At 41.1% G+C, this 17,989-nt stretch overlaps 2 protein-coding genes across 2 annotated transcripts in view; both read left to right on the top strand.

Moving 5' to 3' along the window:
- Positions 1–274: 274 nt before the first annotated feature.
- Positions 275–4,850, top strand: hoxb1b (homeobox B1b; the record flags this gene model as incomplete). Its single annotated transcript, XM_080049618.1, has 3 exons — positions 275–902; positions 1,351–1,661; positions 4,761–4,850. The coding sequence occupies 3 exons, from the start codon at positions 275–277 to the stop codon at positions 4,848–4,850; spliced, it is 1,029 nt and encodes a 342-aa protein (XP_079905744.1).
- Positions 4,851–17,638: 12,788 nt separating this feature from the next.
- skap1 (src kinase associated phosphoprotein 1) overlaps positions 17,639–17,989 on the top strand; it is a 49,169-nt gene continuing 48,818 nt past the window's right edge. The window contains exon 1 of the mRNA XM_080048753.1: positions 17,639–17,842. Coding sequence (XP_079904879.1) covers positions 17,803–17,842 — 40 coding nt within the window. The 5' untranslated portion in view covers positions 17,639–17,802. The remainder of the gene's footprint in view (positions 17,843–17,989) is intronic.

Raw genomic sequence — 17,989 nt, forward strand, 5'->3', positions numbered from 1 at the left:
AGTTTGATTGAAGCATTTGTCATGTAAATGCGAAGCCGTGTGATGGACGAGCCGGCAGACTTGACAGAGTGCTGTAGGTCCTTCGCCATTGGCCCTCTGGCGGGTCACGTGCTTGTGTCAGGAAGGTGATATGAGGGTGGAAGGCAGTTTTACAGCTTTGACATACTACCTAGAAGGGTTAGGGGGCTAAAGGGAGCAAGCGATTAATGACTGGCGCTCGCTCTTGATCACTTATTTTTTTCTGAACAAACAATAGGCCCCTACAACTCGAGCAATGAACTCCTACTTAGATTACCCAGTTTGTAGTAGGGGCGCAAACATCTTCAGTGCCAAGGCCGCTGGATACCACAATCTAAACCATGGATATATGCCCGGTTCCAACTCATGCGCAACAAGTGATAGTTACGCACCGGACGGGCGGCTAGTGGCTCCAACGTCTGCCCCACAACAGAGCGCGAACGTCCCGATACATCACCACCAGACCCACGTCAACTTGGATCTTCAGTTCGCAGCAGCAACGCAGGGAAACCCCGTGTATCATGGGGCAACTTTGGACTACGGACATCCACACCACCACCATCAACAGTACGGCCTCGCGCCAGAGCAGGACCGGGGTGGCAGTTACCTCCACGCGCAGGTTTCACCCCTCGGAACCAATATGGCGCCTTACACTGGGGACAGTTGTGTGGTTGTTGGGTCTGCTGGTGGTGGTGGAGGAGTATCAGCGAGCAGCCAGTATTTACAGTTTGCTAACGGCGAGCAGAGGTTGCAAGAATACCCAGAGAGTTCAGTTTACACAAGGTTACCGGCCCATAGCAACAAGGAGAGGGACTTGGAACATGTTGAAGACACGTCCAAGACATTCGACTGGATGAAAGTGAAGAGGAATCCACCAAAGACAGGTTTGTACATCCAGAACATACTCAAGTAAAAAGCAATTTAGATAAGATGAGACTTCTGAAGGTATAAGGCCTGTACTAATGACTTTGGCTACATTGCGTAAAACACAATTCAGTGAATGTAGTGACGCCTAGTTGTTTTAAATTGTAGGCCTTGTTTCGTGGTCCCCCTTTCTGTGTTCTATGGCAACGGTAAAGTCACCTGTTCACACATATATTATACTGAGTGTATGAACAAACAAAACTCAATAAATATGTAAGTAAAAAAATAACTTTGTAGGCTATTTGGCGACTAATGTTTTGCATTTATTTCCCATTCATTGTCACATTATTCCTTCACATCCAAACTAAAGGCCATGTTACAGTTCGAGTTCCATGACTTTCACGTTCTCTCACGTGATCCATACATTTTTCTTACGTCATCCATTCATTCATCAATTTCTCTACACAGCCGTCTTGTCGGAGTTTGGGGGTCAACACAACGTCATCCGAACCAACTTCACCACCAAACAACTGACAGAGCTCGAGAAAGAGTTCCACTTCAACAAGTACCTGACGCGCGCACGGAGGGTGGAGGTCGCGGCCAGTCTCGAGCTCAACGAGACGCAGGTGAAAATCTGGTTCCAGAACCGAAGGATGAAGCAGAAAAAACGCGAGAAATCATCCGGCTGTGTTTTGGTCAAAGCAGCATCGGCGGCAGCACCTGTGGGGAAAATATCGGGCCTAGAGACCTCTCCTAATTCTAAAGGGAAAGACTGTGACGTATGATGAGACTTTTTAATATAGCCTATCTATCTATTTGACTGTGGGGTCGGCCCGAGCAGTTCGATTTCAACTTATCCATTCCAGAAAAACTGTGAAAAATGCATCATGTGGACTTGTAAAGTTGACATAGTGTGTCTGCTTATGTGCTGCTGATAGTGCATTGAATTCTGAACTTAAAGCCTCTGGAAGCCTGGTCTTAAATAGTAAAAATCAATGTATGATAACAAAGTTGGGTGTCTCAATAAGCTTTGATATTATGTTTATGAATATTATACATCTTAAAAAGTTCTTATTGTGTATAAGAAGCATAGCCTGCCTCATCTAAACCCGAATTTCTGTTAAGTTATTTAACTTTATTTTGGATTGATAAATATGCTCTAAGTCTTTTCAGATGCTTCACTATCACTATCATGCAACTAACCAACTCCCCACATGACATAGTTAGAAGGACTTTGTGGATTTGGGTTTACAGGTGCTTTAAGAAAAGACAGTTTACATCCATTCATGTATTTGAAACCTTCCGATTATGAGCCCGTTTCCACTTGGCATTAACATCTGACTTTTGTAATCGGATCACATGAATACAGCTCTAACTATGAGCCCCATGCTTTGTTTTGTGTTGGAGCACTGAGGTACCGTACTCAGTGTCATTGTGTTTTTGCACTATTTATTTACAGGGTATCTTCAAACAACAGTTGAGATGATTTTTAGCTTATTATTAAAAATGAATAACTGCTGTATGTATGCTGGTTATTATAGGCTGTAACAAATGCCGTTAATCTCTCTTGAATCCAATCAAACTTTTTACTTTTGATACAGAACTTTCAAAGTCTTTTTCCTGCTGTTTTTGAAAGAAATATATGTAAATAATAAATTGTCTTTTAAAATATGAATATTTTTTTTGAAGTGCGGTACGAATTCTTTTTATGTATATTTTACTTCCTTTTAATGGTCTCACCAAAGTCCCCTCGCATAATGTGACATGAGGAATCTTTCACAACACACGGGGTGGTTCCTGTAGTGACCTTTTCACCTCCCAAATACCTCCAGGGGCTCTAAACATGACAACAAACTGCAGGGGCCCGGTCTCGCCCTTGATTTGTTACCCAAATTCTGCTGTCGACGCAGCTGACACAGGTTGCAATGACATCCACTCGCATTTTACATATTTCCAGTGAAATCCATGACATTAAAAAGTAACATTTTCCTACTAAAAAACGGAGGAATAAGTTAACACTATATCAAAGTTGAGGTAGACATATCGCAAAGAATACTTGAACTGTATTAAACAGTAGCCCATTCCATTCACGTGCCATTCATTTACGATCTGCATGCATTTGGCCAGTCAGATGTAGCCTAACAGAACATGTTGTAAAGGGTGGCATGAAGATGTTTTGCTTTAAAAGGTGGAGTCAGTGATTCTGGAGAACGCTCGCTGTCAAGATAAGTGAATATCTCCTCACAATCAGCTACTTATCCGTATTGTGTGTGTAGAAAGAAATCTGGTTGCTATGGCCCCCTTTGTTTACATATGAGTTTACAGAGCATAGGCTGTGTATTAACACTGTTTTTCTCTCAAGGCACACAGTACAGATCGTGAGGAGATATTCACTGATTTTGCGAAGAAAGTGATTTTTACAACAAGCGTTCTCCAGAATCACTGACTCCACCTTTAACATATCCGTGCTCATTTTGGCCCCACTTTAAAAGCTAAACGTTTGCCCGACCCGGCCACCTATAGTTCTATCTGTCGGGTAAGGGGTGTGTGTGTGTGTGTGTGTGTGTGTGTGTGTGTGTGTGGCAGCAGTTTCAATATTTGCACTGGGTGTTGGGTTAGTGCACACACACACAGTTTCAGGCCCAGCAGCACTGGCCTGTTGGTTTCCTTAAAGCGAGAGGTTCACACAGAGTTCACACACAAATGAATGCAGAATCAATCCGTCAAGACACCAGAGAAGTCAACAAGAGGCCCCTCGCACTTTACACACTTCACATTGCTGCAGGTAAATGCTTTTAATATTTAGACTATCGAGTTGAATGGCCATTTAGTCAATGTTCTGCTTTGTGCAAAACTGACAAAAAATAAATAAAAATGTTATAAGTTCACGGCCTCTAAAAAAGGGAAATGGAAATCAGCAATCATTTGGAATATATATGCACGAGTACGCACTTCTCTCACAACTATATTAAAAATTAATAGACTTCCACTAATATATGTTACAGTTGAAATACCATACGGCCCATTACTGTAAATTAGAAAAGGGCAGAAAGGCAGCGTTGCCAAGTCTGCTATTTAGCAACTTTTGGCTTGTTTTTTTTGTAAAGTTGCTTACAACTATGGGCTGTCGCGGGTTGCGGTTATTTGGGAATGTTTCTAAAGTGCAGTTGTTTATTTATTTATTTATTTATGCTGGCTGCCCATGCATCAAATACAGTTTAAGTTTCTTGTTATCTTACTAAGTTAGCCAACAAGTGAAAAACAACTTATCAGGTCATTCTTGGAAAAGAGTTTAATCTCAATGAATTTGACCTGGTTAAATAAAGGATATTGATTGATTGATTGAAAAAAAATCTTTTAAAATACAAATGAAGGAGGCCTAGTATTTCTCCCTTCAAAGAATATGATATAGGAAGTTTGAAGTTTTTAAAAAACAAGTTATTTCAGAGTTAAGAATGTAACATTGATGAAGTGGATGCAATAAAAACACTTATAATTATTGTCCAGATGGACATAATGAACTTTATTATAGGATGTGTATCACATGGCTGTATATATTTATACAGGCTATCTGCAATGGTTGAAGAAATGGTCCCTTCTTTTCTGCTTATTTTTATAGGCCTATAGTTACTTGCTTCTTTCTTGAGATCTGGCAACACAGCAGAAAGAGTCTCTTTTTGTCGTCCTGCATTTCTTTAAAATGCCAAAAGCTGCTTCCTCCTCCTCTTCCACTGATGACTCACAAGGCCAAGGGCTGTGGAGGTGACAATCGATACGGTGAATAGTGACAGGTTTAACAACAATAGAGAAAAGTGGGACGGTGCAGAAAACAAGTGTGGGACTCCATTGGTTAGGTGTGATCTCTGGCATCTCTGAAGGCCATAGCTCAACGCTCTCCGCGGGCTTTCCATCTGGACGTGTCAGAGCTGGTGCTGCAGCCAACACCACCAAGACAGATGTTCTACTAAGGGGAGGGAGGGAGGGAGGGTGTGTGTGTGTGAGGATGGGGGGCGGGGGGGGGGGGGGGTTCACCCTCCGATCACATCACTGTAGCCTGAGCTTTGCCTTCTGTCTGCGAATGTAGGGCAAGGAGAGGAGAGCAGAGTAAAATGGTTAATGGTTACTAAGGGAAAGGAAGGTTCAGCATGTATAGCACTGTACATACAGCTTAAACTACTTTACAAGTAAATTACATGCAGTAATTTTGTCATTTTCCTTCGTTTGGAACGTAGGTTGTAGCACAGTTAAAATGAGTATTTGGCAAAGGTAACTTCATGGTGGTTAGTTCAATGTAATCTTGTAAAATGTAGCGTTAGGCCACAAATAGGCTACAGTTGAAGTCGAAGAAGGTATTACCCAAGCCGACGTTAATACCGTGGGGAGAATTTCAGGAAGGGTTATAAGGTATAACAAATTGGATACATCCCAATCCTAGGCTTCTACTGTACATGGGGACAAAAATAATCCCCCCCCCCCCCCAAAAGAAAATAACCTGACTACACAAACATGAGATCAATTGCTAGATACATCAGCCAATTCCTTTCTTCTCCGATATCTCACAGATCTCGCGGCCGCCTACCCCCCCCCCCCCCTTATGCACTTTGTTTGAGGTCAACCCAGTGCTGTTTGTACCCCATGCTGCTCGCAGTTGTTGCAAACTCTTTTACAAGTCTATTGCCAGGCTCACTTCCTTGGTTTTTCTACCAGTTCCCACTGTCACATGTCACTCTGCAGGGTCCCCCCGCTTCAAAGGCAAACTAGATACAGTTATTCATAGGGTTAACGGGGGGTTGCTCATCTAAGGAGATAGGCCTACAGCGAAAAGAGAAAGAGTCATTTTTATTGGTAGATTATCAAACACAGCTATTTAGGTTAACGCTGTTTTTATCTGAACAGACAAGACGAGAACGCTGACAAGACGTAGAGATAAATGGAGAGATTAAGGAGCGTCTGCTGAAGGGAATGAGACATTTCCACTAAAAAAAGCGATATCGACGATATTCTAAAATATTTATGGGATAAAAATATAGCAGGTATTGTCAGGGATAGAACAAAAACTTCATATTTCCATCATGTCTATGGGGTTTTATTAGGGTCAAGGGAAATGCAGGGAAGTAAGAAATTGTGCTGCAATGAACTCATATTTTTTGTTATAGAATTATCATATGGTTTGTGATTGTGAAACACCAGAAAAGAGTGGAAAAATGATCGTCACAATTTAGAGCCTAAAAAGGTGATCAATTCATATTATTATTTCATAATGGCTGTTGAACATGGTTGTATAAGAGAAATATACAGTCGCAAACAGACACGGTTTAGTCAAATAAACACCTGAATGTACATATATACTACTATGAGAGAAGGCATAATGGGAGCAAAATAGAAAAAAAATAAATAATTGTCTGCATTTTCTCACCTTAAACAATTCTTCTAAGCACTTGTTAAGGTGACAGGAGTGTAGGAAATTCAAAGAAACAGTGAAAAATAACCAATATTGATTAAACTTCAACTATTACGCCACTGTTATTGTTCCTTAAAGCCTCGTAGACTGCTGAAATATGCTGCCTATAGTTATGAATTTATTTTTCTATTTTATTGATTTATTTGAGGGACATTGCACATTGATAAACAGTCAGACAGTAAGTGAGCCAGAGTTAGCGTGAGAGACTAGTTTGCATCCATTATCCCCTGCCAGATATTAAAAAAAGGCAACCTAAAATGACAGAAATAAAATGCATGTACAACAGCGATACTCTCTCCTCTTCCTTTGTTATGGCCCTGCACTGAAAAACCCTTTTTATCCCGGACTGGGAGAATATTCTTGACAACCATCCCCCCATCCTCCCCATCCTGAAGTCAGGCTCGATTGGACCTGAAGACCCCAATGCGACTGCATCCTCTCCCCGCCTGCATCAGCACAGTAACTGGGAGAGACAAGTGACTTGGCCAGGGTTAACATCTTAATACTCCCTGGAATTGCCTCTAGGTTGCAGTGTGTGTGTGTGTGTGTGTGTGTGTGTGTGTGTGTGTCTCTCTCTCTATCCTGTGTGTGTGTGTGTCTCTCTCTCTATCCTGTGTGTGTGTGTGTGTGTGTGTGTCTCTCTCTCTATCCTGTGTGTGTGTGTCTCTCTCTCTATCCTCTGTGTGTGTGTGTGTGTGTGTGTGTGTGTCTCTCTCTCTCTAGGATCCAAATGGCTTCCCCCCCTCCTAATAGTTTTCCTCCTGTCAGACCGCCACGACTATATGCCCTAAGAAAAACAAGACTGGCTGAGAGGCGGCGTAACCAAGCAGCACAATGAAATAATGAGGGGTGGTGAGGAAAGGATAGAATGGAATAGAGCGGCCATGGAAAAGATTGGTTGGAAAAAATACAGTATAGGATGCAACGTTGATTTTGCACCTGTCTGGAAACTTGTGTGTGTGTATGTGTGTGTGAGTGAGTGAGTGAGTGAGTGAGTGAGTGAGTGAGTGAGTGAGTGAGTGAGTGAGTGAGTGTGCATTAGGGCTGCAAATATATATAAAAAAAATGTATGTTGTAACACGATATCAAAGTTGAGGTAGACATATCGGAAAGACTGCTTGAACTCTATTAAACAGTAGCCTATTCCATGTGCCATTCACGATTGCATGTACTGTTTTTGGCCAGTCAGATGTAGCCTACCAGAAAATGTTGTAAAGGGTGGAATCATGTAAATGTTTTGCTTGAAGGTGGAGTCAGTGATTCTGGAGAACGCTTGCTGTCAAAATATTATTTTTTTGTAAAAATCAGTGAATATCTCCTCATGATCTGCTACCTGTCTTTACTGTGTGTACGCTGAAATATACCTAGGCTCTGTACATAAGCATGTTGGCAGATACGGTGGTTGTTTCGTAAACCCTTTGTCAACAAACCCGTTTACAGAGCCTAGGCTTTTTTTCAGCTCACACAGTACGGACACTGACAGGTAGGTGATCGTGAGGAGATATTCACTGATATGAACAACCACTATTTTTTCTAATATTAAAAACCTTACCCTTGGCCTTCCTGACAGAAGTGGCATCCTCTGTTTTTAGTGCTATTGACGTTGTAATCCCGTGCCATTTTCTTTATATAGTTTGTGTCAAGGTCTATTGTCTGTATATGTCTTTGCCTTATTTGTAGAAAACGGAAAATAAAATTAACCAAATATATAAATTAAACTGCCTTCTTCATTATTGAGCCCAGGAGGGTGTGTGTGTGTGTGTGTGTGTGTGTGTGTGTGTGTGTGTGTGTGTGTGTGTGGAAACCAGAGCTCAATCAGTGTCACGTCACATGGTTCAAAGCGGCCCAATTCGATGCTGCCAGGAGGTTGAGAAATGCAAGGTGACAGTTCATTTTACCAGTGACAGTGTGTCGGTCTCGCTTGCTGCTTCCCCAGTCAATTCCCCACCGAGCACTGAAGGTTGAGCGTTGTTGGAGACAGAGAGACAGCAGCTCCACACACACACACACACACACACACACACACACACACACACACACACACACACACACACACACACACACACACACACACACACACACACACACACACACACACACACACACACACACACACACACACACACACACACACACACACACACACACACACACACACACACACACACACACACACACACACACACACACAGTCTCTCTCTCATCGACCCTCCTCTGCTTTGTATTCCAATTAACTGGACAGAGGGAGAGGCGGCAGTGTGCAGGCAGACACATTCTCCTGGCGTCTTTTCCAGTCTCTCAATTTCCACTACTATCGATAGTTCTGTGTGTGTAGGGCTGGGTGCTACTATCCAGCTTTTGATTTTTGGATCCCACACTTCTTCCCACTCCATTTCGAAACACGTTGTTACAATTATCAAGTGTAATAATTCATGTATCTCATTATGCTTTATATTTTGTGTAACATCATTATTTTCTCTATGATAATTTCTGTTTTCTTTTACAAGTTCGAAATAAACTTCAATCAAATCAAATCCCTTAAAAGTTAAACCTTCTACCCCGGTACGGTACATGGTATAACGTATATCTACATCAACTGTACTATAGCCTATTTGTTGTAGTTTGTCGCCTAATGCTACATTTGACAAGATTACCGAACTAATCACGATGAATTTACCTTTGCGAAATACTCATTATTTTCCCATCGATAACAGGAGTTTTGTCACCACTTTTAAAGCATCTTCAAACACAGGCATTGATGCCGTTTTCTGGACATAGACACACAATCTTAAGGCATTTAATATAACCATGCACCACACATTACACAGCAGATTTTTGCATGGCACTAATTATAATGCTATATTTTTAATACCTCAGATACAATATAACCATATTACTTACAGCCCAACCCTAGTGCTATGCTTACCTTTTCCATTCTCTCTCCTCTGTCCTATCCCTGTGACAAGGACCAGTTGTACCAGGGGGATAATTCATAGATTCTTCTCTAACAACGGCCTCTAGGGACAATGTCTTGGTAATGAAAAATAGGTCCCTCTCATACGTTCATACATCACACGTAATAGGATGTGTGTGATCACTCAGTCGAGTCTGTAACCCGCTATGCTTAACAGACACCTCAAATAATGCTAAATTAATATTTTGAAATGGCTCATATATTCCTAACATAATACAATTTGAATGATTTTATACATTGGGTGGCGGTGCTCACAGCAGGCAGGGAGGGCCATGCATTGATTTGAGTACAAGCTGAGGTAGTATAGGCCTCCGAGTCAGTCAATACGTGGAGGGTTGAAGGTTGTAGATTTAGCGCAACAACACATTTGTTCTTTCTGTCTTTTGTGTCCTCAATCTATCATCACTTTTTAACTCAACGCAACCAGAGCTGCTTCCCACACACACCTAGAAACACACACACACACACGCACCTAGACACACACACACACACACCTAGACACACACACACACACACACACACACACACACACACACACACACACACGTTTGAGCAATGGGTGGGTTGGGAATACAATGATTCTGAGGAAATCCGAAGAGTAAACTACCTCTTTTTATCTCCTCCAGCAACACAAACATTGACACCAAACCCCTTTAGAATCAGGCCACAAAAAAAACACCTTTTTTTTGTTCTATCAAGCGTTTGAATATGCTTTGACATGTTGGTATCAAGGCTTCGTTTGAACCACCGACTACTAGAAATGTTTGCTATTGGGAAAAAAGGTGACACCTATTCTTATATAGTGATTTACGCCAAAGAAATGTAAAAGCGAATGTCTGCAACAACTGTGATTTATATTGTACACAATTGCTGAAGGAACAGTTCAAGATTTTTCATTTTTAGATCATTACCTCACTTTTGGGTTCAAGACAAGGTGACCATTCTTTTAACTGTGCGTGTGCATTTTTTGGAAGTAGAAAGGTCGGAAGAGGTCGCTCATTGCTAATTAGCTTATCACAAATACTGCTAGTAGTCAATAGGTAGAAGGTCAGAAAATGAACTTAACAGTCCTGTGTGCTTGCTGCAACTTGTTTATTTACAATGTTATGTTCTGCTCTATATTTTCAGCACTTTATGTCCCTTTTTCTACTCGTAAACACAGACGTTTTGTTTTGAGCACTGTGCTGTTTCCTTATAGTTATATATTTGATTCTAAAATTACTTAAAGTGCAAAAAATATAGACATCAACATAAATGTGGTAAATAAACAAGTCCCAACAAGCACACAGGAGCATTTAGTGATGTTGTAAAGTCTATACTACTGGCTGTCAGTGAAGGCAGCCTAACACCACCTATTGACTACTAGAATTTGTGATAAGCATATTAAATGAGCGACTTTTGCCCATTTCGTTTTCAAAAAGGCACTCGCACAGTATAAGGAACAGTTTCTGCCACCTTTTCTTTAACCCGAGAGTGAGGCAGCAAGCTAAAAATAAAACAATTGAAATACTTTTTTTTTTGGCTTTCTTTTGGCAATGTGGTAAATGTGTTAATGAGTTCTTCCTGCTGAGAAGAAAACGTGCCCTTTAACCACAACACTTCATTTCCTGAGATAAAGATAAAGACGGACAGAGCCTGAAAGACAGGCATGGGTGCTTCACTATTTGTCCCTCTGGACTGAGAAAGAGTTTCTGCCTATCTTGAGAATGCAGTGTGGTGTGTGTGTGTTTTTGCTAGGACAGGGTGCACACACACACACACACAGGCGCGCGCGCGCACGCACACACACACACACACACACACACACAATGCCCTGAGGTCCCTCCTGACTCTCTCTCTCTCTCTCTCTTGCCTCTATCAGATCAGAGAGACCCAGCTGTCCCTCCCCGCACCGCAATGCAAATGAAAAGGAATGCGCTGATAAAAGGGCAGATCTTAAAGATGAGAGGGCAGGAGGAGGACAGAAGGCAGCGAAATGCTAAAGGGTTATAGGAGTCAGTGTTGGTAGTAGCGGGAGATCATAGCCTAGACCCCCCCGCCCCCTAGCCCCCCGTCAAGAGGTGTTTGATACGGGGCTTTTGTCGCTCTTTCAGCGGGGCATTGTTGCTCGGTGTAATCCCCGCCGGATTACAAAGGGCTTGTCTTTTCATATGGGGCCGGCTCAGCAGGGCAGGTGGCTGGGTTTCTGTGGAGCTGTCAAGGGGAGGGACCCCTCTTTTCCAGGGGAGGGCACCCCCAGTTCCTCTTACCTTCACAGGGGCTTTTTTTTCTGCTGGGAGGCCAGTCAGGCAGCAGGTCAACACGGGGACAATTCAGACATGGGACTCAACTCGCCCTGACCCCAAAGGCTTCCTGTAGAGAAGTGACAGGGGAAAGAGACTGGTATAAAAGATGGCACTCAACATCAAGTACTGACAAGTGACAAATATTAAAATATAAATTCAGAAGCTCTTTGTCATTGCAGAAAGTGCAACCAAACCAATGCTACGACAACCGTTTAAAAAAAGATTTAATTGTTTTATTTCATTGTGATGTTTCACATAATTTGAGACTATTGAAGCATCTAGATTTTTCTTTAAAATTTCTTAATTTCTGGGGGGCGCCCTTAGCTCAGTTGGTAGGGCGTCCCCCCCATGTGCCTCGGCCAGCAGCGGACCCGGGTTCGATTCCAGCCCGCGGTCGTTCTCTGCATGTCACTCCCCTCTCTGCCCCATTTCAACTCTGTCTCTACACTATCAATAAAGCATAAAAATGCCAAAAGAAAACTATTAAAAAAAAAAAAAAAAATCTTAATTTCTGTGTTACATGACTTTGGAATGCCGTCACAAATTTGGTGTCAAGATTCAGTTTTAGTCAAAATTAGTGAATATCTCTTCATGTCCCGTTACCTGTCCATACTGTGTGTGTACAAACAAATTCTGGTGTTGTTACACAGCCTAGGCTCTGTAAACGGGCATGTTGCTGGCTACGGGTGGTCTGAAAATTCCCTCACACCATTTGTCAAAATACTCTTTGTTTACATACAAGTTTACAGAGCCTAGGCTGTGTATAAACACTGAATTATTTTCAGCACACACACACTTTATGGACAGGTAGTGGTACTGCAGAGTTGCTGACTCCAAAATGCAAATGATCCACAGACAGACAGAGCCTTTTAACTCATTACAATACAGATATATGATGCAAATGATACATTAAAGACCCTTATCTGTTAAAATACTGGGGCCTCTGAGCCTGTCAAATAGCAATAAATGTTGTGTAGCCTACGTGTCCGTGCGATGTAACCTATTAGGATATTAAATAATTACCCTTTGAGCTTGAATACACATTATGTATTTAAAAGAGACAAAACAAATATAACATCAGTCTAACACGGCTTATAATTGATATCCTGTATTGTATTCGATCGATGTGAGCAGTGTCTGATTGAGCTTTGGTTCCTTGATGGCTTTGCTTGTAGTGTTTCAGTTATACAAGATCAATACGCTGATCGTCAAGCCATGCAACCACTATTTCTGCCACTATACTACCTCAGGACTCCCACCACTGTTTACATTTTGCTTATGCACAATGGCACACTTTCTTGGATTTGGACCACTACGTTTTATTTTATTTTAACTTAAATTTGTTGTTCTATCTAGCTGCTGGTCTTCTATTTGCCTTTGTAAATTGTATATTCTGTATTGATGCTGCTTTTTTCTTCTTCTATTTTACTTGTATATATTGCATATTTTCATGTTTCATTCTTGGCATTCAGTCTGTGGGAAAACAAAAGGAAGAATTTCATTGTATGGCTGAGAACATGTTTCTTTTTGTGCATATGACAATAAACACTTTGAATCTTCAAGCTTGAATCGCATTTAAAAGCCTAGTCCAGTCCATCCTATATAGCTGTTCACCCTCTACTAGTAATATAAGGCATTCATCCACGCCCTGTCAGATACAGAGAGGGAACCATTTAGTGATGCTGCCTTCAAGTGTTGTCAGAAAAAAAAGCCTAATTAGTTTTTAAGCTTAAATCAAAGACCCATTTTAAAGCGCTGAATACTGTAATTTAAAGAGTGAAAGTGAGAATTTCTCGATACCCCAATTTGACAAAACAGTGCTATTTAGACGGAGATAATGTTAAATAACCATTTAAACCTCTCGTTTAGTAATTGAGCCTTGGCCGTTATGTCTTTTCTTTGTTGGATAGGCTCCCTAAAACATCAGTTTCCTCCCCGTGTATATGTGTTTTCTTATCTTTAAGCACAAGGCAGCTGTATATGCCAACTGGCTTTTTACAGCAGGATAGCATTAAAGGCCATTACTGTACGTTATCATTTTCAGATTAAGTAATGGATAGACAATTTCACAACTTGTAGTATAGATAGGACGGGACTGCCTTAAATAGGTTAGTCAGCTAAATCATTGTAGGCCTATAAACTCACAAACAATATTGTTTTTCGACTTTCCTTGTCAACATTGAGGGGAAAACCTAGCCTACTAAAATGTATTTATTTATTTATTATTATAAGGAATTTGTACCGTTGTTATCAGCATGAACTACAACTCTGATGTACAATTTAAAACTTCATTAACCAATACAGAGGATATTAGAACCTGAATGCAGCACCAGCCACAAGTCAAGTTTACAGTGCTAAACGACTGTTCCTATTTTTTTTAACCTCTTAAGCCAATGTTTATTAACCACTTAATTTCAACAAAATCATCCTAGAGAGTTTAAGAATTCTTTAAAACACAGTTTATGATTAGTGGACCCTTTATTCTAAGCTTTTGATTTGTGAAAATAAAACGTCATACTATTCTGATCGCACTTCTCTGATTTACGATTTTTCAACTCCATCAACCAACATAGAGGTTCTGAGTACTTGAATGCAGCGCCAATTACAAACATCGTGGAAAAACAAAAACTTTGGTGGCCAAAATAAAAAAAATATTTATTTGAAAGAATCTACCACTGTTGTAAAATCCACGTCTGCGTGTTACAACTATGAGTTACGAATTTTCCAACTCCATTAACCGCCACGGAGGATATGAGTAGAGCCTACGTGAATGCAGCGCGAGGGCTACGCACAAACACTTTGGAAAAACGAAGCTAGCCGACTTTCAAGTTAACTTATAATTTTTGTATTTTACAAACTAATATCCACCTTTATTGAAGTGTTAGGTGGTGGTACATGATATAATACTTACTCAGAAATATTGTTAAGAAGAGGAACACCAGCGGACTTCGGAAAAGTTTTCAATTTCAGAAGGTAGGCCTAGCTAACGTTAATTAACGGCCAAACTGTATTATGCTAGTTAGCTTTTTTTTTTTTTTTTTTTTTACCTTTATTTATACAGGTAAATCCCATAGCTCGCACTTGTTTATTAGCTTTCAGTAAGCCTCACAATGTTACTGCTTAATACGTTGTTTTAACGTTTTACAAGCTCAGGTGGTGAGCAAAACATATACTTTCCGGAAACAGAGTGATTAAAAAAAAGTCTGTTGCTAAATTACCATTTCCGGTCTGTCTAATAGTTTATAACAGGTAAGTTCTCAACACTATTATAGGTCTATTTGGGGTTTAACTTCGCATTTAACAGTAAAATATGATTACTGTAGGCAAGTCTGAGGACCAGTGAAACAGAGATAACTAGCAAAGAAATGTTGGGTAGCCTAAATGTTAACCTTTATAGTTTACTGGCTCCTAATTGATGGAGATGGTTGTGGATTTTGGGAAGACCAGAATGACTAGGCCGAGCCATAAAGAAGCTCCTGGGGAATCCTATTTTGCTGAAGTATTGTTATTATTTTTTATTATATGAATGATATACAGTATGTCACAAAAGTGAGTACACCCCTCACATTTCTGCACATATTTTATTATATCTTTTCATGGGACAACACTGAAGAAATGACACTTTGATATAATGTAAAGTAGTCAGTTTACAGCTTGTATAAGAGTGTAAATGTACTGTCCCATCAAAATAACTCGACACACAGACATTAATGTCTAAACTGAAGGCAACAAAAGTGAGTACACCCCTAAGTGAAAATGTCCAAATTGGGCCCAATTTGGACATTTTCACCTCTCCAGTGTCATGTGACTCGTTAGTGTTACAAGGTCTCAGGTGGGAGTGGGGAGCAGGTGTGTTAAATTTGGCGTTATTGCTCTCACTCTCTCATACTGGTCACTGGAAGTTCAACATGGCACCTCATGGCAAAGAACTCTCTGAGGATCTGAAAAAAAGAATTGTTGCTCTAAATAAAGATGGCCTAGGCTATAAGAAGATTGCCAACACTCTGAAACTGAGCTGCAGCACGGTGGCCAAAACCATACAGCGCTTTAAAAGGACAGGTTCCACTCAGAACATCCCTCGCCACGGTCGACCAAAGAAGTTGAGTGCACGTGATCAGCGTCATATCCAGAGGATGGCTTTGGAAAATAGACGCAAGAGTGCTGCCAGCATTGCTGCAGGGCTTGAAGGGGTGGGGGGTCAACCTGTCAGTGCTCAGACCATACGCCGCACTCTGCATCAAATTGGTCTGCATGGCTGTCATCCCAGAAAGAAGCCTCTTCTAAAGATGATGCACAAGAAAACCCGCAAACAGTTTGCAGAAGACAAGCAGACTAAGGACATGTATTACTGGAACCATGTCCTGTGGTCTGATGAGACCAAGATAAACTTATTTGGTTCAGATGGTGTTAAGCGTGTGTGGCGGCGACCAGGTGAGGAGTACAAAGACAAGTGTGTCTTGCCTACAGTCAAGCATGGTGGTGGGAGTGTCATGGTCTGGGGCTGCATGAGTGCTGCCGGCACTGGGGAGCTACACTTCATTGAGGGAACCATGAATGCCAACATGTATTGTGACATACTGAAGCAGAGCATGATCCCTTCCCTTCGTAAACTGGGTCGCAGGGCAGTATTCCAACATGATAACGACCCCAAGCACACCTCAAAGATGACCACTGCCTTGCTAAAGAAGCTGAGGGTAAAGGTTATGGACTGGCCAAGCATGTCTCCAGACCTAAACCCCATTGAGCATCTTTGGGGCATCCTCAAACGGAAGGTGGAGGAGCGCAAGGTCTCTAATATCCAACAGCTCCGTGATGTCGTCATAAATGAGTGGAAGAGGGTTCCAGTGGCAACCTGTGAAGTTCTGGTGAACTCCATGCCCAAGAGGGTTAAGGCAGTGCTGGAAAATAATGGTGGCCACACAAAATATTGACACTTTGGGCCCAATTTGGACATTTTCACTCAGGGGTGTACTCACTTTTGTTGCCTTAAGTTTAGACATTAATGGCTGTGTCGAGTTATTTTGAGGGGACAGTAAATTTACACTGTTATACAAGCTGTAAATAGACTTATTTACATTGTATCAAAGTGTCATTTCTTAAGTTTTGTCCAATGAAAAGATATAATAAAATATGTGCAGAAATGTGAGGGGTGTACTCACTTTTGTGACATACTGTACATCTAGGCCTACTTTTTTTTCTTCTCTTTCCACTTTGCAGGCATGTTCCAAGATCAGCAAGCAACAGAGCAGCATATCTGGACCTGGCAAAGATTCACTGTCATACTCATGTGTAGGCTACTTCAACAGTCTAGATGTCTGCCAACACTTGAACATGGAAGTTCAGATTGTGTAGTTGTAAGTAGTTGGAGGGTATTTTAAGCAATATTTACTTCTGGGAAAGAAAGGTATCAAAAGAGAGGCAGAGGTGTTTTTTCAGTGAGGGACAACAACAGTCATACCCAAAGTTTTTCTATGCATGTTTTTGGAGTGATTCAACTACTTTTTTGATTCACCACAAGCTACCTCAAAGTGAATAAGATTTGTAGGTCACGGTGGAGATCACAGGACATAGAAACATGTTTTGTGTTTGTGCGTGTCTTTGATTGTTATGTGGTATATGTGTGTGTGTGTGTGTGTGTGAGAGAACATGCAATCAATTACTGATTCTTTTCTGCAGACATATACAGAAGTTTATGTAAAGATTTTTTTTCATTCTATGCATGTTTTTGGAGTGTTTCAACCAATGTTTTGATGATCAACAAGCTACCTCTAAGAGCACAATATTTGTGGGTCAGACAGAAAGTTGTTTCTTCTTTTTCTCGGCACCAATCAAAGCTTTACATCAGGCGCGACTGAGAAACCAGAGAGTGTGTGTAGGAAGTTGTCATGTGTGTGTGTGTGTGTGCACCTGCTCCACCCCATTTTGTGCAAATCTAGATGCACGGAAGTTCAGTTTCAGAACAAGAGGACACAGGTGGTTAGTGTCTGACTGTGCCAGTTGGGTTTTGAGACAGTGTGTGTGTCTGTGTGTGTGTGTGTCTGTCAGGCTTTTGTTCCTGCCATGGAGGTGTAACAGTATGATAGAGACTGGGTGTAAATAAGCGGCCTAAAGGAGTAGAAAAGCTTGTAAAAAGTTTGAAGGGGCAGAAAAAGTTTGAAAACCAAAGTCTGTGAACCAAAGTGTCTGGAGTTAAACCAGGGATGGGGACGATCCCGCACGACATTAGGAGGCTTTTGGATGGTAATGTTTGTTTGTTTTTCTATTGATAATGATCAATTTGATTTTTTAATTTGATTTTTATATGTTCTTATTAATGAAGAGTGTAACTACTGAATTAAAGTGTTTATATTGTACAAATGTTATGATACTATGAGTTATGAACACACA

Source organism: Ammodytes marinus (genome assembly GCF_949987685.1).
Source record: "Ammodytes marinus genome assembly, chromosome: 20".
Taxonomy (NCBI): domain Eukaryota; kingdom Metazoa; phylum Chordata; class Actinopteri; order Uranoscopiformes; family Ammodytidae; genus Ammodytes; species Ammodytes marinus.